The sequence below is a fragment of the Nicotiana tomentosiformis genome, chromosome 2, assembly GCF_000390325.3.
Source record: "Nicotiana tomentosiformis chromosome 2, ASM39032v3, whole genome shotgun sequence".
In the NCBI taxonomy this organism is placed as follows: domain Eukaryota; kingdom Viridiplantae; phylum Streptophyta; class Magnoliopsida; order Solanales; family Solanaceae; genus Nicotiana; species Nicotiana tomentosiformis.
In genome coordinates this window covers 7,733,702-7,759,303 of record NC_090813.1, presented here as the reverse complement: position 1 = coordinate 7,759,303, position 25,602 = coordinate 7,733,702, and the positions used below count along the sequence as shown (strand labels likewise).

General features: G+C 37.2%; 2 protein-coding genes and 1 pseudogene across 4 annotated transcripts; all 3 read right to left on the bottom strand.

Moving 5' to 3' along the window:
* Positions 1 to 9,562: 9,562 nt before the first annotated feature.
* LOC104103309 (probable aspartic proteinase GIP2) lies at positions 9,563 to 11,214 on the bottom strand (annotated as a pseudogene).
* Positions 11,215 to 12,746: 1,532 nt separating this feature from the next.
* LOC104103305 (nonsense-mediated mRNA decay factor SMG7-like) lies at positions 12,747 to 20,156 on the bottom strand. Of its 3 annotated transcripts, XM_009611203.4 has the most exons (9): positions 19,895 to 20,156; positions 18,999 to 19,120; positions 18,539 to 18,667; positions 17,667 to 18,278; positions 17,392 to 17,514; positions 16,203 to 16,435; positions 14,216 to 16,116; positions 14,001 to 14,140; positions 12,747 to 13,256 (listed from the first exon to the last, which is right to left on the bottom strand). In XM_009611203.4, exons 3-7 carry the CDS (start codon positions 18,608 to 18,610, stop codon positions 14,235 to 14,237), a joined length of 2,922 nt encoding a protein of 973 aa, XP_009609498.1. In that variant the 5' UTR covers positions 18,611 to 18,667; positions 18,999 to 19,120; positions 19,895 to 20,156; the 3' UTR covers positions 12,747 to 13,256; positions 14,001 to 14,140; positions 14,216 to 14,234. The 3 variants fall into 3 exon arrangements, with proteins under 3 accessions (XP_009609498.1, XP_009609497.1, XP_009609495.1); XM_009611202.4 differs by lacking the exon at positions 18,999 to 19,120 and having other exon boundaries at positions 12,747 to 13,273; XM_009611200.4 differs by lacking the exon at positions 18,999 to 19,120.
* Positions 20,157 to 21,769: 1,613 nt separating this feature from the next.
* Positions 21,770 to 25,144, bottom strand: LOC104103306 (protein RER1B-like). Its single transcript, XM_009611204.4, has 2 exons — positions 24,461 to 25,144; positions 21,770 to 22,315 (listed from the first exon to the last, which is right to left on the bottom strand). The coding sequence occupies exons 1-2, from the start codon at positions 24,871 to 24,873 to the stop codon at positions 22,048 to 22,050; spliced, it is 681 nt and encodes a 226-aa protein (XP_009609499.1). The 5' UTR covers positions 24,874 to 25,144; the 3' UTR covers positions 21,770 to 22,047.
* Between the last annotated feature and the right edge of the window lie 458 nt (positions 25,145 to 25,602).

The following is a 25,602-nucleotide window of genomic DNA, read 5'->3' as shown; positions in this document are numbered from 1 at the left end:
TTCAAAGCCTAGCCGAGTATTAACTTGTGTGGTTGCTCGGTCTTCTCTTTATGACCGTATAAGGGAGCGCCAGTATGATGATCCTCATATTCTAGGTCTTCAGGACAGGGTTCGGCGAGGTAATGCTAGAGATCTGACTATTGGTGATGAAAGTATGATGAGGATGCAGAGCTGGATCTGTGTGCCAAATGTGGATGGGCTTCGGGAGTTGATTCTCGAGGAGGCCCACAGCTCGCGGTACTCCATTCATCCCGATGCCGCGAAGATGTACCAAGATTTGAGACAACACTACTGGTGGAGGAGGATGAAGAAGGATATAGTTGGGTTTGTGGCCAAATGTCTCAACTGTCAGCAAGTTAAATATGAGCATCAGAGACCGGGTGGATTACTTTAGAGGTTAGAGATCCCAGAGTGGAAGTGGGAGCAGATCACCATGGACTTTGTGGTTGGACTTCCTCGGACTTTGAGAAAGTTCGATGTTATTTGGGTGATCGTGGATCGGCTGACCAAGTCAGCCCATTTCATTCCAGTGTTGACTACATACTCTTCAGAGAGATTGGCTGAGATTTATATCAGAGAGATTGTCAGCCTTCATGGTATTCCAGTATCCATCATTTCATACATAGGTACACAATTCACATCACGGTTTTGGAGAGTCGTACAGCAGGAGTTGGGTACTAGGATGGAGTTGAGCACAACCTTTCACCCTCAGACGGACGAGCAGTCCGAGCGCACGATTCAGATTCTTGAGGATATGCTTTGTACCTGTGTGATGGAGTTAGGAGGGTCATGGGACCAATACTTGCCACTTGCAGAGTTTGCCTACAATAATAGTTACCAGTCCAGCATTCAGATGGCACCGCATGATGCTTTATATGGTAGGCGGTGCCGGTCCCCAGTGGGATGGTTTGAGCCGGGCGAGGCCTGATTATTGGGTACAGATTTGGTCCAGGATGCCCTGGATAAGGTGAAGGTGATTCAGGAGAGACTTCACATAGCCTAGTCAAGGCAGAAGAGTTATGCAGATAATAAGGTTTATGATTTGGCATTTATGGTTGGTGAGCGGGTCTTGCTTCGGGTATTGCCTATGAAGGGCGTCATGAAGTTCGGGAAGAAGGGCAAGCTGAGCCCGAGGTTCATTGGTCCTTTTGAGATATTGCGGTGAGTTGGGGAGATGCTTATGGGCTTGCCTTGCCTCCCAGCCTAGCAGGAGTCCACACAGTATTCCACGTGTCTATGCTCCAGAAGTATCACGGTGATCTGACTCATGTATTGGATTTCAGCTCAGTCTAGCTGGATAAAGATCTATCTTATGTTGAGGAGCCAGTAGCCATTTTGGATAGGCAGGTCAGAAAGCTCAGGTCAAAGAACATTGCATCAGTAAAGGTCCAGTGGAGGGGTCAGCCGGTCAAAAAGGGAACTTGGGAGACCGAGCAGGATATGCGCAGCCAGTACCCTCATCTTTTCACAGTTTCAGGTATGTCTTTATACTCGTTCGAGGATGAATGATTGTTTTAAGAGGGGGAGGATGTAACGACCCGGCCGGTCGTTTTGAGAATTAGAGCCCTGATCCCGTAATATATGCCTTCCCTATATTTTCATCTGCTTTTGGGATTTGCCGGAGTGATTGGTTATGGAATTCAGAGAGTTTTGGGACACTTAGTCCCTAGTTGTGAGTTTAAGCCTTAGCGTTTGGACAATAGTCTGAACTGTGTGAAGACGGACCCGGAATGGAATTACGTCGACTCAGTTAGTTACGTTGAGTGATTTTGGGGTTAGGAGCGCATCCGGAATGTGTTTTGGAGGTCTGTAGTAGACTTAGGCTTGAATTGGCGAAAGTTAGTTTTTCGGAGATTTCGGCCGATAGTGGAAATTTTGATATCGATCTTGGAATGGAATTCCAAAAATGGTTGTAGGTTCGTAGTGTCATTTTTGACCTGTGTGTAAAATTTAAGGTCATTCGGACTAGATTTGATGTGGTTCGGCGTCGTTTGTAGAATTTGGAAAATTTTAAATTCTTAGGCTTGAATCCGTGTATAATTCAGGGTTTTGGTGTTGTTCGATGTGGTTTGAAGGCTCAACTAAGTTCATATGGTGTTTTATGATTGGTTGGTATGTTTGGTTGAGGTCCTGATGGCCTCGGGTGTGTTTCGGATGCTTAACGAGAAGATATTTAGACTTAGGAAAATTTGGTGTGTTGCTGGTTCTGGTGTTTCGCACCTGCGGAGGGCACTCCGTAGGTGCGGACTCGCAGGTGCGCTTGGGAGTTCGCAGATGCGGAATTGGACAGGGCATACTGGGCTCGTAGGTGCGGCTGGTGGTCCGCAGATGCGGACCCAACCCAATAAGTGACTTCAACACCTGCGTTGTTTTTTTCGCAGGTGCGGGACCGCATATGCTGCCCCATGAGCGCAGATGCGGAAATCGCTGGGCAGAAAAGGGGATTTCGAGGGTTTAAAATTTCATAACACAAAATTTGATTTGGAGCTCGGTGGGAGACGATTTCTCGAGGGATTTTGAAGGAGAACTATTGGGTAACAAATTCTAACTCTATTTTGATCATAACACAATAATGTATTGTTTGTTTCCTAGTCTAATTAAGGAATTTGAGGGTAAAAGTTTGGAAATGGGGGAAAAGGTTCCCTAATTGAAAATCTGAGATTTGAATGGGAATTTGATGTCGGATTTAGATGATTTTTGTTCAAGTGAACTCGTGAGTAAATGGGTGTTCATAATTTATAATTTTTACCCGATTCCGAGACGTGGGCCCGGGGAGACATTTTGGGCGTTTTTCCTAATTTCACGCTTTAGCTTCGAATTAATTAGTTAAATTAGTTACTTGTAGTTATATTTACATTATGCAATTAATTTGAATAGATTCGGGCCATTTTGAGTCGGATACTCGTGGCAAGAATGTGATATCGAGTTGATTTGAGCGGTACGAGGTAAGTGGCTTGCCTAACCTTGTGTTGGGGACTTTTCCCTTAGGATATCTTGATATTATTTGGTGTGTGTGGGCGTCGTGTACGTGAGGTGACGAGTACGTACACGGGCTGTTATTGTAAAAACCTTGTGTATCTTTTTAAATCATAAATTGTTTCTCTCATTAAATTGTACTCATATGTTTAATTGTTTAGTTTAGACTAGAAAAGCATGCTTACGTGTTTTAACTGCCTATTTGACATTATGTGTGTCATGCTTAGTTAAATCCCTATTTTTCTTATCTGTGTTCAGTATAAACTATATAACTCGATGTCATACCTGTCATTTCATCTTGCGTTGCATATTTAAATTGGGACTACAAACGTATTCCGGGAGATTCCCCTCCCTGTATTGCATATTTAAATTGGGACTACGGACACATTCCGGGAGATCCCCCAACACTGCATATTTACTTTGGGACTACGGACGTATTTTGGGAGATCCCCATGTACTGCATATTCATTCGGAACTACGGGACAATATCTCGGGAGATTTCCCACTGTGTTTACCTTGTTTTGAGCCGAGGGCTCCCTTAACTGTTAAATTTCGAGAATCTCTTTAACTGTGTTACCATAAATTTTACTTATACCTTTTACTATTTAATTTATTATATTTACTCCGGTGAGGCCTTGACCTGACCTCGTCACTACTCGACCGAGGTTAGGCTTGTCACTTACTAGGTACCATTATGGTGTACTCATTCCCTTCCCTGCATATATTTTCGTGTGTAAATCCAGGTGCGAGCTATCAGCCTCGGGGTTAATGTGTGTTACTGATTTTAGAAAACTTCAAGGTACTACTGCTTGCATCCGCAGATCTTCGGAGTCCCCTTCTATTCCCTCGCCTAGAGACTATCTTTATTATCTTCAGACTTTTGTATAGAGCTACATAGATTATAGCAGCTTATGACTTAGTGATATTCCGGGTCTTGGGAAATTATTTTGTATATGCCGAGTGGTACTACTTTTAGCTATTTATAATATACTGTTTATCTTTAAAATGTTGTGTTTTATTTATATCTTTTTTTGTAATATTAGGCTTACCTAGTCGTAAAGACTAGGTGCCATCACGACACCTTACAGAGGGTTAATTTGGGTCGTGACACTTTCCCAAGCATAGCATAGATAGTAAATAGAACTCAACTGCTGGCCAAACGATTAAGCAATTATGCAGAGAATTAGAGAATCAAACAAAGATGATAACTCAAATTAACGGTAATATAATTAATAAACTTCAATATTCATGACAACCACAACCCTAGAACGTGAAGTTTAATTTCACATAGACATGGTAGCAAAACAACAAATCATCAAGAAAAAGTAAAAATTACTAAGTTTGATGGAAGAAAGATGGGATCTGATGAATTCCAGCATCCACGGCGGCTTTGTGCTCTCCCTTCGTCTAAAATCTCAAAATAGGTCTCTTTCACTCTAAAAATGGTATTTAATGACTATTTATAGGTGTAGGAAAAAGACCGAAATGAAATAATCAAGTCCAAAACCAAATAGGAGACAAAATAGGCTTTAAAAATCTGGAACACCATCGCTACAAACTGTGCCTTGCGACCTCTATAGCGCTCCACCTCGCCTCAGGCCTTGCCTCGCCAGCTCTGTAGCGAGCCACAAGGCTTGCGCCGCCTGCTGCTTTGCTGCTTCGTTTCTCATTTTGATTTGCTGCCCAACTTTTCAATTTCACTTCTTATCTTTCTTCTTGCTCAGTTGTCCTTTCCTTGTCCTCTATAATTACTTTATCATTAGATAATCATAAGCCCATTATTTTAGTTCATGAATTACACTTTAAATAATTACTTTGCTCAAATTTTATCTCCAATGTACCTACACATAATAAACTCAATTAAGCACAAATATAGTATAATTTAGCATTAAAAAACCTAAATGTAAGGTAAGTAATGCACTAAAAATATATAATTATAGCCAAACATCATGCATAACTCACGTCAATTGGAGTCTTGGCAATCGTGAAATCCAATTACTTGAACTTGTCAAGCACTTTTCCAATGTAGTGAGACTGTGATAATGCTAGACCTTATGGAGTCTTGTGAATTCTGATTCCTAAGATCACATCAGCAACTCCTACGTTTTTTATGTCGAATTTGCTAGCTAGCATGCGCTTAGTAGCATTTATATATGCCATATCTTTGCTCATTATCAACATGTCATCAACATATAAACAAACAATGACTTCATGACTTGGATTATTTTTAATGTAAACACATTTGTCACACTCGTTGATTTTAAACCCATTTGCCAATATTGTTTGGTCAAATTTAGCATGCCATTATTTGGGTGCTTGTTTAAGTCCATAAAGTGACTTAACAAGTTTGCACACTTTCGTTTCTTCACCAGGAACCACAAAACCCTCAGGTTGTTCCATGTAAATTTCTTCCTCCAACTCTTCATTTAAGAAAGTTATTTTAACATCCATTTGATGGATTTCAAGACCATACACGGCTGCCAGTGCCACTAACACCCTAATAGATGTTATTCTTGTTACTGGCGAGTAAGTATCAAAGTAATCAAGGCCTTCCTTTTGTCTATATCTTTTGAAAACAATTCATGCCTTATATTTGTCAATAGTGCATTTCATTTTCCTCTTAAAGATCCATTTTAAACATAAAGGCATATTTTCTGGAGGAAGATCAACCAATTCCCAAGTATGGTTATCCAAAATTGATTGAATCTCATTATTGACTGTCTCTTTCCAAAATGCTGAATCAGAAGATGACATAGCCACTTTGAAAGTTTGAGGCTCATTTTCAAGCAAGAATGTCACAAAATCTGGTCCAAAGGAAGTAGATGTTCTTTGACGTTTGCTATGCCTTGGATCCTTTTCACTTGGAGTATTTTCCTTTGGTTCTTCCCGTGGTCGTTTAGATCTTTCACTTGATGACTCGCATTCAGTTTTATACGAATAAATATTTTCAAAGAATTCAACATTATCTGATTCAATTATCGCATTAACATGAATTTCGGGATTATCAGATTTATGAACCAAAAACCGACATGCTTTACTATTTGTAGCATATCCAATAAAAATACAATCCACTGTTTTTGGTCCTATTTTTACCTTTTTGGGTAAAGGTACTTGTACCTTTGCAAAGCACCCCACACTTTGAAGCATTTCAAGTTGGGTTTTCTTCCTTTTCATTTTTCATATGGAATAGATTGCGTTTTGATGTGGAGTACTCTGTTGAGTATTCGGTTGGCTGTAAGGATAGCTTTCCCCCACAAGCTTTGTGGTAAGCCGGCACTTATTAATAAAGTATTCATCATTTCCTTTAATGTTCGGTTTTTCCTTTCCATAATTCCATTGTATTGAGGTGTATAGGGGGCAGTAGTTTGATGAATAACTCCATATTCCGAACATATTTTTACAGAAGGAGATTCGTATTCTCCACCCTTATCACTTCTAATCATTTTAATCTTTTTATTCGATTGATTCTCTGCTTCATTCTTGTATTGCTTAAATACTTCAATTGCTTCATCCTTACTATTAAGAAAATAAACATAACAATATCGAGTACAATCGTCAATAAAGGTTATAAAATACTTTTTTGCACCATGAGATGGTGTTGACTTCATATCACAAATGTCAGTATGAATTAAGTCTAAAGGATTTGAATTCCTTTCAACAGACTTAGAAGGATGTTTGACAAACTTAGATTCAACACATATTTGACATTTTGATTTATTACACTCGAATTTAGGCAATACTTCTAAATTAATTAACTTTCGCAAAGTTTTGTAATTGACATGTCCTACGAATATGTCATAAATCAGTTGACTCCAATAAATAAGAAGAGGCTAGAATTTTATTAACATTGTCGACAACCATTACATTTAGTTTGAAAAGGTCCTCTGTGAGGTAGCCCTTTACAACATACATATCATTCTTGATTACAACAACTTTGTCAGATACAAATACACATTTGAATTCATTCTTAACAAGTAGAGAAGTTTAAACTAAATTTTTCCTAATAGTAGAAACATGAAGAACGTTGTTGAGCATTAACACCTTGCCGGAAGTTATCTTCAGGAATATCTTCCCTTAACCCTCAATCTTGGTTGTTGCAGTATTTTCCATGGAAAGCTTTTCTTCGGGACCAGTAGTAGAGTAAGTCGAAAATGCTTCTTTGACAGCACAAATATGTCGAGTGGCTCCAAAGTCAATCCACCACTCCTTCGGATTTCCAACTAAGTTGCATTCCGAAAGAATTGCACACAAATCATCAATGTCATCATTTTTCTCCACTATGTTGGCATGTCCCTTTTTCTTGTCCTTTTTGGGGAGACGACAATCAGGGGCTTTGTGATCAGCTTTTCCACAATTGTAGTAGTTGCCTTTGAATTTTTTTCTTGTTCTACTCCTTAGTCTGTCTAGAAAACCTCTTCATCTTCTTACTTTTTGGAGCATTCTCCTCAACGATATTAGCTCCCATAATCGTTGAATTTCCATGAAATTTCTTCTCGATTGTTTTGTTATCTTCCTCAATCTTAAGACGAATCACAAGATCTTCCAACTTTATTTTGTTGCGCTTGTGCTTTAGATAGTTTTTGAAATCTCTCCACGAAGGAGGTAACTTTTCAATCATTGCAGCCACTTTAAATGCTTCATTCATTACCATACCTTCAGCAATAAGGTCGTGAAAAATAAGTTGAAACTCTTGAACTTGGGTTCCAACGGTTTTGCTGTCTATCATTTTATAGCATAGAAACTTGGAAACCACAAATTTTTTAAGCATGCATCTTCAGTCTTGTACTTTTTCTCAAGTGCGTCCCATAATTCTTTCGAAGTATTCATAGCTCTGTAGACATTGTACAAGTCATCTTTCAAAGCACTTAGGATGTAGCCTTTGCAAAGAAAATCTGTTTGTTTCCACGTCTCAACAATCATAAACTTCTCATTGTCTGGCATGTCGGCAGGTACTAGAGAGTCTTCACTGGTGAATTTCTGTAAACCAAGCGTGGTAAGCTAAAAGAACACCATTTGCTGCCATCCTTTCAAGTTGGCTCCAGAAAATTTCCCCGATTATTCTTCTGGTGGCACGGCAGTTCGACTTGACGAGGTTATCGTCGTTTCCGCAACAGACGCAGAAGAATTTCCATTATCAATTTCCATTTCTCACTTTCAACAACAGAAAGTTCAATTAATGGCAAAGAAAAATAGAACAATAAACAGTACTGTAATTAATAATAAGCAGTACGTTTAATAAATAAAAATCGAAGTTTTATATATATTGTTTCACAAGAAAAACGATGAAGTTTTTATGTTCTTCAAATCGTTTCTGAATTTTAATACTCCGATGAAGTTTTAATATCTTCAAATCAGAAATAGAAAGAATTTAGAAGGAGTAGAAAACCACAAAGGTTTTAATCTCCAAAACACAATAAATATTACAGTATAAATTAATTCTCTTAAGATTGTTAGCCAATCTGTATTACTATAAAAATAATTATGAAATAATAAAATTTTCTGAAATAGAAAATCAGTAGAAACAGAATGTCGAAATAATCAAACAGAATCTAGAAAATAATTTCTAAATGAAATCGAGCCCGTTGAATGCACAGTGTGTCCTTAAGGAAATTATTCCCCTCTAGTACCTGAGGTGTTGGAATATTATCCTCCTAGGATAGAACGATTTAACTCACCAATATATCGGTACCAAAAATGTTGGTGAATAGTAAACCACTTAATTGTTGTAAATTACACTGGGATTAATTGTGCAGAAGAAGGAGAAGAAGTTCAGAAAATTTCGTAAGAAAAGATTCTAGGATCAAGGCATATTTATAGTCATTTTGTGGCATTATTTCTGAAAAGTTTGCAACCTTTCAGAAACAACCATGGTTGTTCGAACAGGCGAGAACGATTCATGTTTTAAATATTCCGGAAAAATAAATTTAAAATAATCTGGGAAAGAAACGGACCGGGTCGCGTTGCGTCGCGGGTCCTGGATTATTCCGGGTTGACTTTTCGTTAATTAACTTAATTAATTAAGTAAGTAATTGAAAGAAATTTTGTCCAAAAAGACTAATCAAGACTTACCTTCTTTCCTACTCATTTAACACCAAGGGAATTGTTTTCTCAATATAAGCACATTCTCTTTTTTTTTCACCACCAACGAGGAATAATTGCTCTTTCCAAAGCATAAGGGAGTTCACTTTCCCTTCACATTTCTTCCCTCCATTTCTCATTCACCAAACTTCAATCCCAACACTATATAAACTTAATTTCTATACGATATAATAGTTTTCAGCCACGTCTTAAAGACGTGAAATTTCTAATCGATTAGAGAGAGCACATTTTAATTAATATAATCATTGTCTCGCAACACCAACTTCAGAACATTTTTTCCGGCAACCAGCCATTGAAGTTCTCTTGTTACTTTTTGATAAGCTCAAAAGGCTAGTGTTCCAACGTACATAGAAAAACAGTTCAAGAACCAAAAAAAAAAAAAAAAAAAGTAAACGTGAAAATGGAAATAAGAGTTCATCATATGTCTTTATTCTTCACTAAACTTAGAGTTGAAGTCTTGAAGATTAGAATTAGTAAAAAGACTGTATTAAGTCTTAGAGGTATAATCGTACTTAGCACATGATGTTTGTTGAAGCTTGAGTGAGGAGCTGAAACCAATCCTCTTTCTTGGGAGGTCAAATACCAATAAATTCTCTTCTATTTGATGCCCTCCTATCACAATAGATGGTTCCCACGTTTGATCTTGACCTACAAATCCTAAACACATGACATCCTTTCTAACTTGTACCATTGAATTTGCCCCATAAATCCTCCAAAATGCACTCCTTTTATGCAAGACAAAATCTATCACAGGAACTTCATGTCCAACGTTTGTGCTCCTAATGTTTTTGGAACTAAAGCAAGCTCCAAATCGTTTCATCGGTGGCTCTACCATTGTCTCATTCTTAAGAATTAGCGCCTTGACGAAAGCAGTTTTAATAGCATTATAGATGCTAGTATGCAAGATTGTGAAAGGTGTCGTAGTGCTTATTCTCGTCCCACCATTTTCTTGATTATTAATGTATTACAATGTTTTATTTAGAGGCACAGGATTTCCCCGCGATTCGAATGGATGAAACTTGGATATATGGTACTCCGAAGGTTGTAAAAATAGTGGACGATATTTTCTCATGATTATTGGAGTATAGACAAGATTCTTAGAGATGTCAACCTTGGTAGTATATTTGTAAACATAATATGGGCCAGACCCAATGAAGATAACTCCACGAGATTTTGTAGATGAGCTCAAGCAAATACCAAACTTCCTAGTGAATCTTGAGTCAAAAGCAGCAAGTTGATTAGGAATAGAAACTGTACTATTATGTCCAAAACCTGCAATTCCTGTAATATATAATTGAGTAATTAAAAGTTAACTCACTCTAACAAATTAAAATTTTAGATGACGATCAGAGCAGGATCGAGGTCTTGGGCTCAAATCCACACGCGAGTGGCATGTTTATACATAATATAATTGAAACTAAAAAGTGTGTTCTCTCTAACAATATATATACAGTGAAACATTTCTATAACAGTCTCATTTGTTGCGGATATTTTTGGATGTTATAGCGAATTGTTGTTATAGAGCACATATATTGTAATAGAACATGAAATTTGGTTTCGGAAAAATTTGGCTTTTAGAGTGAATTGCTATTATATAAAGATGTTATAGAGAAGTCTGACTGTAATTCAATACATGTGACTCCTTTTGCTAGGCGTCTCGATAAATAGGAGTCAAGGCAACTGAAAATAAATCGTGGCCGAGTGACAAGGATGCCAGGTTTTGAACCAATGACCAATACATCCTCAGCAATTTCTGCACCGTACGTGTAAGTATTAATCATGGGATTTTCACCTATCATATATATGGCTGTGGTCGAGATTTGAATATGCAGTAGTGTCCACATGTATCAGACTTGGCAAAAGAGCATATGCTTTGGACTTACAGCGAGCTGATTTGTAAGTTGAGCTATTGTAACCTTTTTCACAGTTTACCCTTAAGCTCATGCCACCAATATGGACTGTGAGTTTAATGGGGACTAAAGGATTTCTTTGTCCTACTGTGATTATGTATTGTAGGGTTGATGAGTTTTTAGTGACGGGAAGGAATAGGGTTTCAGGTAGTATTTGTGCAGTTGAGCATAAAGAAATATTGAGTAGAAGAAATAAGTGGAGGAGGAAAGTGTAGTTGAATGTCACCATCTAGAGAAAGAAAGAAAATGCTATAATTAGAATACTACGTTGATATTCTACAAAGTTGCAAATTTGTAACCGATTTGCAGCTTCCACACACTACATCTTGTTAAATAAAAGTATATGGAAACTATATGAGCCAAGTTGACTAATGTGAATAGATAAAACTCATATATGCTTAGTATCTCGACTAAGCAAGTTCTATGCATGTATCGATGCTTCAAAACAGCATATATAATGATATGCGTAATTTAAGCATATAAAAAAGATGAAAAGGCATCAAGGATTCACTTAAACCAAATATAACTGATATATTCTCCTTTTTTACTTGAACACTATAGTTTTTTAGTTCTTAAAGCTTGAAATTCTTGTTTGATGGTGAAAAATAAAGGGTAATGATTGATTATTATTCAAATTGTTTGAATGTTAATAAGTTATGCTTAAACTTTTAGTTCAAACATAAATTTTGGTGTTTTAGCGTAAAAATCTCAAAACTCTATTGTTTGACTTTAGAAATGGTGAAGAAGACATAGTGTGGCTTTTTGACTTGGTATTATTCGACTAAATTGATGATTGGGGATTACTTGTATTATTCGATCGAATTTGAAGTAGTAAATTCAAAAAACACTTTGTTAAAACAACCCCGAAAGTATGTCAATTAGGAAGACTTCGATGAACAACTTAATAGATACATAGATAAAATATAGCATTAACTCTACTGACCCGGTAGAGAAATCCAGAAAGAGCAGAAGTATGACAATCTTTTAGACTTCAATGAACAATTTAATCCGGTAGAAGAACTCCTAAAGAGTTTCGGAGTCATTTTTTAAACACCGCCAATTTTGAAGACATTCCGCTAAAACTACCCACAAAGTCCCTTTCGTGTCAATCACCCCAAGGGTCGGAAAGACGTAGCCTTCCAATATGCCTCTTAGACATAACTCTTGTAGATAAGATTCTAATAATAGTACTACCTTTCGCTACTGAAATCTTATGGTGTAAGCTCACATGCACCATTTTAGTAAGGAATTGGATTTTTCAACTTATTTATCTTTCAAGATATTTCTTTTGTATTAATTTATAAAGTAAGCATGCAACTAGAATTTTTATTTTATAGAGTACTAGTTTTTGTAATATTGATACAAGATATATTTTGTACAAATTTCATAATAATTGACACAGAATAAACGCGCAGATATCTAATTATTTTGCTTTCAACTGTCAAGTCGGTCAAATATGCTTACCATTCATCATTTTAGCTTGTATTATTTTTCTTAAAATTTTGGACACATGTTTAAACAATTATGATTTTTTTAAAAAAATTGTGATTGACAAGTAGGTACACTCACGCACCCAAAAACTAGTATATTAAAAAGCTGAGGCCAGACGATCCCATTTATAGCGCAAAAACTTGGTGGAAAAATAAGAAAAGGAAACAACCATAGATTTCACCTAAAGATAAGGAGCATACCGAAATATAAAGGGAGAGGGAAAAGTAGGAGAGGTTTCCTTGTTGGGAAAATGAAACACCAGCATCAAGATGACAAAACATCAATCATCCAAATTCCAACCACAGGCCACAGCAATTGTAACTGAGATAATTGCATACATGGTCCAAACAACAAACAGGATGATTGCAACTACTGGACAGTAGCAACAAACAGGAAAAGTTTAGATAGTCAGAAGCTTTCACGATACATACTTATTTCCATCTAACATCCACAAGTACTCCGACGACAACAAATCCTTCTTCACGATATGCAAAATACCCTCAGAACTTCTAAGTCGGACATGGGAACTGCCAAGATATCTACCGTAAACGTTTAATAGTAGGAAGTTGCTCAGCATGGCATGGCACAACTCTTTTCGAGATCATTAAACCGTGTAGATTTACTGTTGCGTCTGCTCCAACCAGCTATCCACCACAGCCTGATCTCTCGGCCACATAAAAATCAATCCAACCAAGTCAAGGTTCTTAATTTGAAAGCTCCCAATTCCAGCACCTACTGACATCGGTCTCTACTCAACCAGTTTGAATAGCTCGGCACAAGCTGCACCAAACCCACAACTGTACATAAGATGACAACAGAAAAATTACGACATTTGTAAGCACAGGCGAATTAACATCAATAATCTTCCAGTACATTAACATTAACAACCTTGAGGTATTAAAAGAAAGGAACAAGTCTGAGCAGCTTTTACATTGGAGTTGGGCAGTAAAGAATCTGACAAAGCCCTACTATTTTGTTCCCTATTCTGCCAAGTTCAGAAGGAAAGAAATACAGGCATCCAGATCTAATTCTTCATTACCCAGACTCTCAGAGGAATAACAGGAAAACTGCCACCAGAAACCAGGCCAATCTGACACCGAGACATGGTATAGGCAAGTGTAGAATAGTTCAAAGTAAATATATAATCTTGGAAGAAAAGGAAACGGAAGAGGTTTCCAACAGAGATCTGCTGTCCAGAAAGAACCAATCCCCTGCTTGCTTGAGTATTCCCCCCTTAATAAAGAAAGAAAATAGAAAAGGGGGGGGGGGGGGGGGGGGTTTAAGAGAAATGGAGCCATTAGCTTATGTGTGACCTGTACTTCCTAATTGCTCAGGACATGCAGAGCTTCTTCGAAAGTATCAAAAGTTAGCCAGAGGACCCATTCTTGTATGACTGTTCTGGATTTAGAATAATCAAAAGCCCGCCGACACAAACCACATGGGCACACTAACCAGGTCAAACAGTTGTCAGAAGGAGAGGGGGACGGGAGGAGAGAAAGGAGGAGCGAAGGCAGCGGCGAATACCTGCTCAACAGCAAGTGCCTGCAACATTCCAAGACCATCCACGCTGCAATAAAAAACATAATAACCTTGGCCACACTGCAATAAGATGGTTGAACTTTGTAGCAACAGGCTAGAGGACATTCTCCTCAGTAATTGTTAACCTGTACAGCATGGAAACACGATTGAGAGAATGTATATTGTGGTATATTAAAAAGAAAATGGAAGATGCATTTCACCATCTAGTCTCCCTATCCATCACACAAGGTAACGATCCTGCCACAGGGACTGTCCTCGATACTGCTGAGGCAGTGCAACAGATTGTTGATTTGCTTTCTGAATATCTGACTGCATGTGCACAGGGGGCACCTGTTTCCCAGGGAAAGGGAAGCTAACCACCCCGACTAAGCTACCACTGTTGCTCACAGAGTGGTATGTTTGTGTTGAATGATTGTGAGAGTTATTGTAACCAATGCTCTGATGTGTTGAAGGTAACTGATATCCGTTCAACCAGCTATAATCATCCATACGAGAGATGGGATTGTTTTCATTCCTTAAGGTCAAGGCAGATGAAGAGTCATCTACTTTCGAAGCAGCAGAACCAAACCCTGGAGGTGGACCCAGATGCCTAACAGGTCGGCTCACTGGATTTTTCTTCATTCCTGTCGAGATAACTGATGAAGATTTCATTGACATGCTACCGGAACCAGCTACTGAGGATGTAAGTGAACTGAAGGTAGATGGTATAGCAGCCTCTGGAACCTGGAAATGAATATTATTTGCAGTGCTAAAATTCACAGACCGGGGTAAAGGGACTGAATATGCTGCAGGTGGAACCATTTCTGGATGATTTAGCAACTCAGCTTCTGTGGTTAGCCCATTTCCCATCAAGTTAAGGCCCCCCACCAATCCATTCATAACAGCATCTTGCTCTACAGACCACATGGAAGCACTTGTTTGGATTGGCTGCACATATTGGGCATTGGTATGAGCAATGCTTGTTGGCTGCCTTACATTTGTACTCCAAGCATTCTGCAAGCTCAATCCATCAAGTGCAGATGAAAATAGCCCCATCTCACTACAGATATCAACAGAAGCCATGCTAGCACCAGAAGGAACACTGGCAGCGCTAATAACAGATACAGGAACCGCTAAGGTCATTGTATTTGAAGAGATGCCATTCACTTTTTCCATCACTGACGGCTTAAAAACGATAACTTCGTCTTCTTCCTCACATTCCACATACAATTGCTGCTTTGGCTGCAGATCTCCGACATTCAACAGTCCAGCATCTGGACTTTCCAGTTCAATACCAATTAATTTAGTAACTTCCCTGGAGCCATTAAGTTGATAATCATCAGAAGTTTGGGGCTCAACGCCAATGACAAATTTCTTTCCCCTGGTGTCAAAATATATTCCCTCTTCTCCGACCCGGACCACATTAGCAAGAGCCTTTCCAGCTGCTATCATCCTCTGAAGACGTACCTTCTTCTCTTTACTTCCACTATCACCACCAAAAGAATGTTTCCTTGAGAAGTCCAGGATAAGCTGAGCTGGAAGAAGAGGAACAAATCCTCTAAGTTCAAAGTCTTCCGGCAACGCAAGACGATTACCACTCTCACCTTCATCATACCTGCTCATATTGAAAAAACATGTTTCATCTTCATCTTCATCGACAAACTTAGACCCAGTCGACAAGAGCTTATTAAAGAAAGTGATGCAGTTCTTCCAGAAAAAAGATCTAGCCCTTGCTTGTTTTTCCTCTGATTCATTACCAAGTGCAATATCTTGATGGCACGCCAACCATTCTACGAAAACCAAAACACCAGGCAATAAGAAGCTAGATGAGGGATCATTTAATTGGATACATCTCTCAACCACATGACCCATGAACTCAAAAGCAGCAGTAAATGCATTTTGTAGAAGAACTGATCTCTGTAGAATCTCAGAATATGATTGATTATCACTTTCCCTTATCACATTATGGATGGTGAATATTAAGATGGCGACGAGCCTGACAATTGCCAGTCTGCAGTCTGCAGCATCTAAACCAAAATTATACTTCTCATCAGACCCAGAAGAGAGAAGCTCAAGCAGATCAGTTTTAACCGATGACAGCACTTCTTCAAACGTCTCCAAGCTGATTAAAGATGGTAACAATATAGTGTCATTACTTAGTTATGGTGTGTCCAAATAGCAGATATTTTTTTTAGATAGAGAACATACCTAGTGCGCGTGAAGAGGATACCATTCAACCGAACGAATCCCATCCTGAAGGTTTTGAAGATTTCAGATATACTTGAAGCTTTTTCCTTGGGTAAACTTGCTTCAACCTTTACATCTTTCAGAGGCTTCCTTGTTTCACATTTACCTCGTCCTTTTCCAGTTGTACGTGAAGGTTCTGCCTTGATGAACAAAGCCTTAGCATCCCTTGGCAGCTGGGAGTAACACTGACGATTCTGTCATAACAAAGGAATCATTTTTTTGATAAGGACCATAACAAAGAAATCATTTTTTTGACAAGGACCATAACAGAGAAATCATGACACTAAGTCAAGCATACGACCCATCGCAACAGTAGAAACAGTCCAAATGGGAAGTACAGATGCCCAGAAAACTTTTAACATGAAAGAGTCTTTGGGCAGAACTTGAACACTTGAAAAAAAATCAACATATACTAGATAATCACATCTTGGTCACTCCTTGACAACAAAAAGAATAGAGAAGTTCCATACCCAGCAGCAACTGAAAAAATGTGTATCGGTGTTCCACTACAAGATCTCAGGAGCTTCCAATAAATGGATTTAGGTGTCTATATTGCTTGATAAAGAAAAATTCATAATGATATAGTTTAAATGTTAGCTACACCTTTGATTTATATCGTTCTTTTTCTAAATAAAAATTCAAATTTCCTTTTTAATTTTATACTAACCATGGAAAGTATGTATTACTACTCTCAGGTTGGATCAATTTTTTCTACTTTCTCATCACCTCTATCAAGAATGAAAAATTCCTTAGTACGTTGATTCTTTTTTTCTTTTCCAAATGAGGTAGTTTCATTGATGGCATCAAGAAGATGCGACAAGTACAAAGAGAAAGTCAGCTCCATTACATAGTATTATTTAATATATGATCAGGATCTAGCAAAATCCAAAAGTTGATCACTAGTATTTACAGAAGATAAGTTATTCCAGCAAAAAAGAAGACGAAGACAATTAGCTTTTAGGGAGTGGTTTGGAGTTGAAATTCCATCAAAACATTACGACTTTTTTCCGTCCATACACACCAAAAAAATACTTGCAGGAACCATTTGCCAGATTATTTAATTGATTTTCCAGCTTACCCTGAACTCCAGAAAAAGATCTAAAACAAAGACCAACAAGATCTTAACGCAACAACTCAATAAGCTGCTTACCTTCTCGAACGCAATGATTAAGTTGTCCCTTGCAGTGGTAAAAGGATTCTCTACTGCAAGACTACGAAAGTACCGATAGATTGCCACCAACTCATCACTGGAATAGGAAGCCAGTATTGCAAGCTGAGAAAACAGCACAATCAGCTAGCTAATTGCAAATATAAACAATAAGGTACCAAAACACCCCCTCCCTCCTCCAACTCTTGGGGATAAGTAAAGATTTCTCACAGATTATTTTAGAACAAAACCAATAAAAATAAGGAAATAAAAGGTACCTGATGATGAGGATTGCCACTTGAAGGCCAAAGTGAAGAAGCTTGCAGGTAATAACTTGATGCTGCTGCAAAGTCGCGAACTTTAGATTCACCCTCACCATATAAGCCTTTGTACCGAGCAAGATCACCCAGATAAATCAAACACCGATGGCAGGATATCAAGCCTTTCTTCAACTCCACAGGTTTTTTGCCATCTTTAAAAGAAGGAATCTGATTCTCTGGATCATCAGAGAAACCTCCTAGTGGCAGGCCATACTTTGCCCTGATCTTCACCATCAAATCATGATAAAATCCAGTTGCTTCTGAGAGAAAAGTTTTTAACTGCGTGCGAATCTTTGTGACGCTATCTGTCCCACTGCGAGGTGGACCTTTCCCATTCTGAGAAGTGGTTGATCCATTTGAAGCTAGTGCAGCATTGAAGCGTGCACGGAGTTCCTCAATTCTTCTATAATGTAACTGCCACAAGGCATATTCTATTTCATGTTGTTCAGAAAAAGCATGATCCTCAAGGATGATAGCTTCATAGTTTTCCCGCATTTGTTGCCATGCATTCGGGTCAGAAGAAACTCTTGCTTGTGCTGCTTTTCTACGCTTATTCTCCAAATCCGCATTCTTAATAAAATAAGTGAAAATCGTCAATCACATGTTCCAAACAAGCAGATATGTATTACTATCTCTAAACATTAAATGATACAACTCATTGCACCTGTACATACAGCACTCCAACTCTGTATGTGGGTCAATAATTTTTTTTAATAAACTATGTATGTGGGTCTGTAATAAATATCACTACATGGCTATTACAGTGCAAATCATTCTAGACATCAATAATTTAAATGGTAAATCATTGAGGCGAGAAAGCAAATACCGACCTTATTGAAGAGGCGCTGAACGTGTTCCCGCGACGAATGATCTAAACTGTTATCCATTGGAATGGCCATCATATATCAAGCAGATATAAGTAGGCCCCTTAAAGTAATTTTAAAAGCAACACATTCAATCTGCAGGACCATAGCAGAATCAGATCTCAAAAGGAAAACATGAGAACAGAAAAGGAAAAGCAAAAACTGCAATCATTTACACATCAAGGAAAGATGCAATGCACAAACAAGAGTAGAACTCGGAAGCAAATCTAGTCATTACATTGCACAAAGGCTTTCAAAATGGTTATTGGTTTATCTTATTAGTAGAGATAATATCAAGGCAGGTCAACCCTCATCATGCTAACACTGAAATTTAGATGCCCGTATCAGACGCCATCCACATACCCACTGTGATTAATGTCTTTGTCAATAGAAGAAGAAACAACACAATTCTTCACAGAGTAGATACCTATCACAATGCAATCGTTTCTTTTTTTGATTGGTGAAAAATCCATATATCAGCTGAAAGCTTGAGCGTGCAAAATCAACGTTTCAGCCCCAAAACCCTTGTCTCAAGTTCACTTCGAACTCCTATTTAAATAAGATTATCAAGAATCTAAATCCTCTCGAATAAGTCGAAGAATACATTTTAATTTACTATATACATATAAAAGCACAAAAATAAATGCACCCATGGCTTATTAGTCCTAGTGGCAAAGGTTGAGGGACTTGTGACTTAGGTCATGTGTTCGAGCACTTCCATATGCGAACTAAACGCAACATTTAAGTGGGGGAGGATAGAGGGGCAAGCCAATTATCCAGGAGTTTTAAAGGCTTTGGCCCCACACAGATTTCTCAGTCATCAAAGGGGGAGGGATAACTAGAAGCAACGAAACGGGCTCAAAGAGAGCAAAACAGATATAGAGGATTCACATAGCGGAATCAACTAGTTTGGGATTGAGGCGTAATAGTAATAGTTATTGTTGTTGCCTACCTTCCTCTTCCCAGGCAGCAATACCTATCAACAGGATTGGATGTTTCCAAGTACAACCACATATTCCAGGTTAATATTTGTATACATGACTCTTTGTACTTCAATTGAACCGAACCCTACCCTAAGTCAGGCTCTACCAAGCTGAGGTAACTCTTTCACCTAATTTACCTCCTACTTTATGAGGAATATAACGAAAAAAATCTTAATATAATGATCAATAAGGGAGCAGAAAACAACCCCCAAATTTTGTCAATACCCTAACTACCAGAACCCCCAATTACACGACAACAATTTAAAACTGATAAAATTTCTATTCGATCATCAAAATTAACAAAATAAAAAATATGAAACAGAAATTTCGCAAGACTTACCGGAATCCCTAGAGCAGATCCAGGGAAATCCTCAGATCCCCTTCGAATCGTCTCGATTCCTTCAATTTACTATAGTACCCTTTTATATTATGTATACGTATAAGTATGGGATAAGGATGAAGAGAAAAAAGGTAGGGTTTGAAAATTTTAGGCCTAATCAGAAGCCATTAGTGGAAGAAAAAGAGAGAAACAAAGAGGAAGAAGAGGAGAAGACTTTTATGTACGTGAAAATCAATGGAAGGATTTTGTTTTTGAGTGTGTTTTCTTGGTGGGGTCTAGGTGGTTATGACACCGTCTATGACTCTATCCTACCAAATTTCCTCCTTTTTTTTTTATTATATAGATTATAGATTATTATAGTCAGAATTTGAACCTTGACCTTGTGTGATATTTTTTCACTTTTCTCGTAATTATTACTACTACGAGTAAAAAAAATTAAAAGTTAAAACTAATGTGTAACTAAATCAATTTGTATATATCTCAACTAATTTATTGAATACACACTAGCTCTCAAATAATTTTATTTATAAAGTTTAAACAAATAAAAAGAACTTATATATCCTTGATTTTAGGTGGAAAACAATCACATATCATTAACTTGTAAATACCATAATTATTTTCTTTTTAACTTGTAAATACCAATTAGAGTATAAAAAAATTCTTTCGTGTACTATATCAGACTCTGAAAAAAGTTTTCTAGTCAACAAATATGACATGATAACGAAAATGAAATATAAAAGTCCATACTTAGACAATTGTCAACAATTGAATTAAACTCAAACGCACGCCTACGTGTATTTTTTTTAAAAGTACTTCTCAGAAAAGTGCTTTTAGAGAGAAGCTAATTTTTTCTGCTTGTTAAAAACTGCTTCTACTTCTCTTCAAAAGCACTTTTTTCCATCTAAACGTTTGACCAAACACCTCAATATTTGGCCAAAAGTGCTTTTGACCAAAAAAAAACACTTTTGACCCAAAAGAAAACTTCCAAACATGCTATAACTTTCTTACTTTGTGTTGTACATCTTAGCATTGCAACATTTGAAAGAAAACGGTATATTATTGAATTTGTAGCAGCTATTTTGGTTGAGCTAGCTAAAGGTGGTTATTTGCTCAGTTATCTAATGGCGGATTATCTTGGTTCTTGGGGCCGGGCAAGTACTGTGCTAACCTTAGCCTCAATTATCCCACTGTTCTAAGGTGTTAGTCCTGTGCCGAAATCAGGGGATTTTATTAGTGCTGATGCTGCGATTTGGAATGGAATACCTGACATGTTACAATTGTTTTTACTGAATATATAAATATATGCTAAAGGAGATGGGCTCTTTACAAGTTTGAATGTGAATCTCTGGTCTTCACAAGTGTTTGTCGGTCGACTCGCGTAGTTCCTTTCACTAGATACATTTTACGGTCCTGTTTTTCTTTCTTTTCTTTTCTTTTTTGGTCTCATAGTGTTGTCGCTTTTGTTAGTCAAGAAATAGTGATATAGTTAAATTTTTCGCGAATGGTACTCTCTGGACAGTTTTTTTTTTCTTTTCTTTCCAAGGGGTAGAAAGAAGGTCAATAGAATACTGACATATGAGATCAAAATTTCAGATGCAACTACAAACAATAAAAAGGCTGGTCTTCTATAGTGACAGTAAGGTTCTAACCATTAGTTTTACTGTCGTATCAACAGACCCCGCGCCGAGCTTGGAGGGTAAAAACTAGTTACAAATAAAAAAGTTGATTTGCCATCTGTAAATTAGGACGAAAAATTCATACACAATAACAGATATCGTTTTTTTTTGTGTCTTCAATTACTATAATTTTCAACCAAAACAGTAATTTTCATTCTCTAAGTCCAAAAATTAAAAGAAAAAAATTCAGCAAAGAGGATTGCAGAAGCTCAAAATTATAACAATTGGAGATCATTGAGGAACTAATTTTGACACTCTGTATTCAGTTAATTGGAGTATATATATAGAGAGAGAGAAAGAGAGGTGCAAAACCCGTTTAACTTAGACCTATGTAGCAATTCCATCTTTTTTTTCCACTTTTATCTCTTTCCTTCTCCATTTGGTCTTTAACCAGAAATCAGCATCACTTAGGTCCTTGGTGCTGCTGTCCTGACCTTTTTCCAGAGTAATTTCTGTCACAACAGCAAAAGGAACAGTTTAAATACTCTCACCAAATAAGACTGGCATCCTAATGATGGCAGCAAGAATACTACTTAGAAAAATACACAAAAATAACTCGCTCATCTGCTTCCCAAGGTTGAATAGGATGTATTTGTATCTGGTCATTCGTCTAATTAGGGAATACATTATATCGACAAAATGGAGAATCCAGATGAACAACAAGAAAGGCCAGTACGTAGGAACATCGAATAGGGAGAAGAAAGTAATGATAAATGCCACACATAAAGCCTTTATTACGGCATACCTGAAGAAATCAGAAAAAAAAAGTAGACATTAGCAATACCAAGTGTCATAAGAAAGTATTAAATAACCTGAAATAGAAGCATCATCAGAACCATTCCACATGCTATCTCTATAGAATGTAAAACAGCAATTCCCACCAAGTAGCAAAACAACCAAAGTATAAAATAGAATTCATAAAAAGTAAGAGTTTGAGTCAGCTGTCAAATAGTATTTAACAATTGAAAGAAAAATAGTGTTCCCATATGTTTAATCCTATGAAAAAGAGACAAAACCAATAAACAATAAGGTAATCTGAAGATCCATTCTTTTATAAGGTAGATCTTAAATGTGATCCTCCTCTCGCCAAGTTCATCTTTGCCCAACACAGGAAACATAAGAAATGGAAAAATAGTTTCCAATGGAACCATAGAAGATAAAAATGGTTCTCCTCCTCGCAATTCCTGTGGTTCATGGGCAAAAATGTCATCCCACTATGAGGTATAAATCCACATTATGCAAAAACCGTGCAATGTTTACTTTATCCTAAAAAAACATGCAATGTTTAACAAGAAATGCATGCCCAAATAGAAATAAATGGTGAAAGCTATAGTTAACATTTTTCAGTAAATGGTGAAAGCTATAGTTAACATTTTTCCTTCTGGTGAATCTTTGGGAAGGATCTTTGCCCCCTAAGGACAAAGCCAAATAGATTGTAGGGAGTGAGACCAACTTACACCCACAATCTATGCCGAGCAATGAATATCATGAACCTTCAGACTAGCAACAATTTCAGATCTGTGCATATCTAGTGAGCAATTTTGATATGTCATGGACCAGATTGATGTTCCTAATAAGTATCATAGGCTCATAGCTGTCTGATCTACGAATAATACTAGATTAAAACGCCGCAAGCTAAAATGAGATATGCCCATACATTCCAATTTCTTCTCGGTGAACCTTTTAAGGTTCTTTATCACAAACAAGTAAAAGAGAATAGATAACGAGTACCCTAGTCTTTTCCCTTGTGCTCATAAAAAATTCACACAGGTTGCCAATTAAAAGTAATAAACATTTTCTTCTAGAAAGACAGTTTCTTGTCTGGTTTCTCTAATCAGTCCAAAGCTCATTCTTCCAAGCATATAGATTAAGAAATTCCTATTTAGATGATCGTATACTTTCTCAATAGGTAGTTTCCACAAGACCACGAATATAGCCTCGCGTCCACCAACTCGTTACTATCAGCAAAATATCATGAATTTGTCTTCCACCAACAAAAGCATTCTTTTGGGTGTAATGGAAGATTATCCATTACCGATAGAGATCTACTTGCCAGCACATTTCCTATGATTCTGTAAACACTTACCAATGAACCTACATTATCGTATGTGTGAAAATGCACGGGAGAAAAATCTATTTATTAACAATGATGCAATGATCCCTATGTATAATACATATTCTACCCTACTACATATGCAATGAGCCTTATATATAACATATATTCTACCCTACTACATATCGGACTAGGACATATTCTACTCCTACTACATATGGGACTAGGACATATTCTACTCCTACTACATATAGGACTAGGACATATTCTACTCCTACTACATATAGGACTAGAACTCATTTACACGTAACTATCTAACGTCTTTCGTTCCATTTTCTTCAAAATGGGTACAATAAAGGAAAAGTTAAGATTCTATTCCAATGATTGATTTACACATTCCACTATATAATTGGCGCACAGCTTGCAAGCAATGTAAAACAGCAATAATGTGACCATAATGTCACCTAACTGATACAAGGGTGATGTTGACCAGGCAACAGTCAAAAACACCTAAATTCACAGCCATGCTAAGTTCCAATGGAAACTAAAATAAGAAATGGAAACTGTTGTCATTAACACAAGATGTATCAACTCAAAAAGTTTCTTCCAAATGTCAACGCACACATGCCAGAAATTTCTACCGCGTAAATATATTACTCTCCAAATTTACCAGGAAAAAGGAAGACCGATGGAAATAAAAGATGAGGCAAACTGATAAATTGTGATTAAAAAGATTTCCAGAATATCAACTCAGAAAGATAAAATAACGAAAAATATGACAACTTTTTCTCCACTTAAGTAGAAACGAAACCAAAAGCGTACAGCAGGAACTATTACCAGAATTTGAACTCCGGAAGGCGACTAATGAAAGGCTTGAACTCATCTGAAGCTTTAGTAGGCAACAGAGGTCCATCAGAAGGTTCCATCTGAGGATCAACAAGAGGCGACAGGAAACCAACCAGCAAATTGACTATGTAAAAGCCCAAACAATATGTAACAAAGTAGAATCCTTGAACAGAATAAATACGAAGAGCATAAAGGAGTGCCATAACAATGGTTCCAATCCACCTATAGAGTACATAGGGAGTGGTTTTATCTAAGTAATACTGGAAGCTATATGCAGGTTTAGCGTCCAAAGCTGCAACCGCTGATGTACCATCATCTCCAACACCCTCCATAAAAACACAGCTTGATAATCCTTGAAATACATATAACAAAAGGGATAAGATCAACGAGAGCAAGATACTCATTGCCAAAGGGAGAAATAAAAAAGTTTAGAATTCAATTTTATTGCTGCTAAGAATAAAAAGGAACATAAATTATATTAATTAGTTACGAAAAATAGCTGAAAAGCTCATATCGCTCAAGGTCATGTGCACTCATAATACAAAGAACGACAGTCCGCACTCTCGAAGAAGACTAAACTTCTGATTTATTTGTACTGAAATGGATAAAGAGGATGCACATAGCTAACTTAGTTTAGGACTTACACATAGTCGATTCATTAAACCGAACAACAAGAGCTAAAAAATCAAGCAGCACCTAAACTTGTCGTGTGGTCAAAGGCTCAAAACAAACAACCTGTAGAAATCATTTTTTTTTTATCTTATACCTTAAGATGCAAAGCAGTAAACTTCAAACAATCTAAGCAGCCCCAATGACACAACTCTCCAATTTACATCATCAAAATAACTTTGACGGGTTCTATTTGCTCATAGTAATTCTATACCATTCTCACGATTTTCAATCAACAAACAATTCGCAAGATGAAACAAAAGTAACCGCTCCTGAATTTTAATTTCTCAATTGATTCACAAAGCATAAATATAAACGGTTAAAAAAGGAAAAGAATCAAACCTTGATGCTGACAAAAACTAGTTTAGTTTAGGATAATTCTTATTAGAAAAAATTTAGTCTATGAGCAACCATTTAATTAGTTTTCCTAATAAGAATATAAGAATTATATTCCATTACTTAGC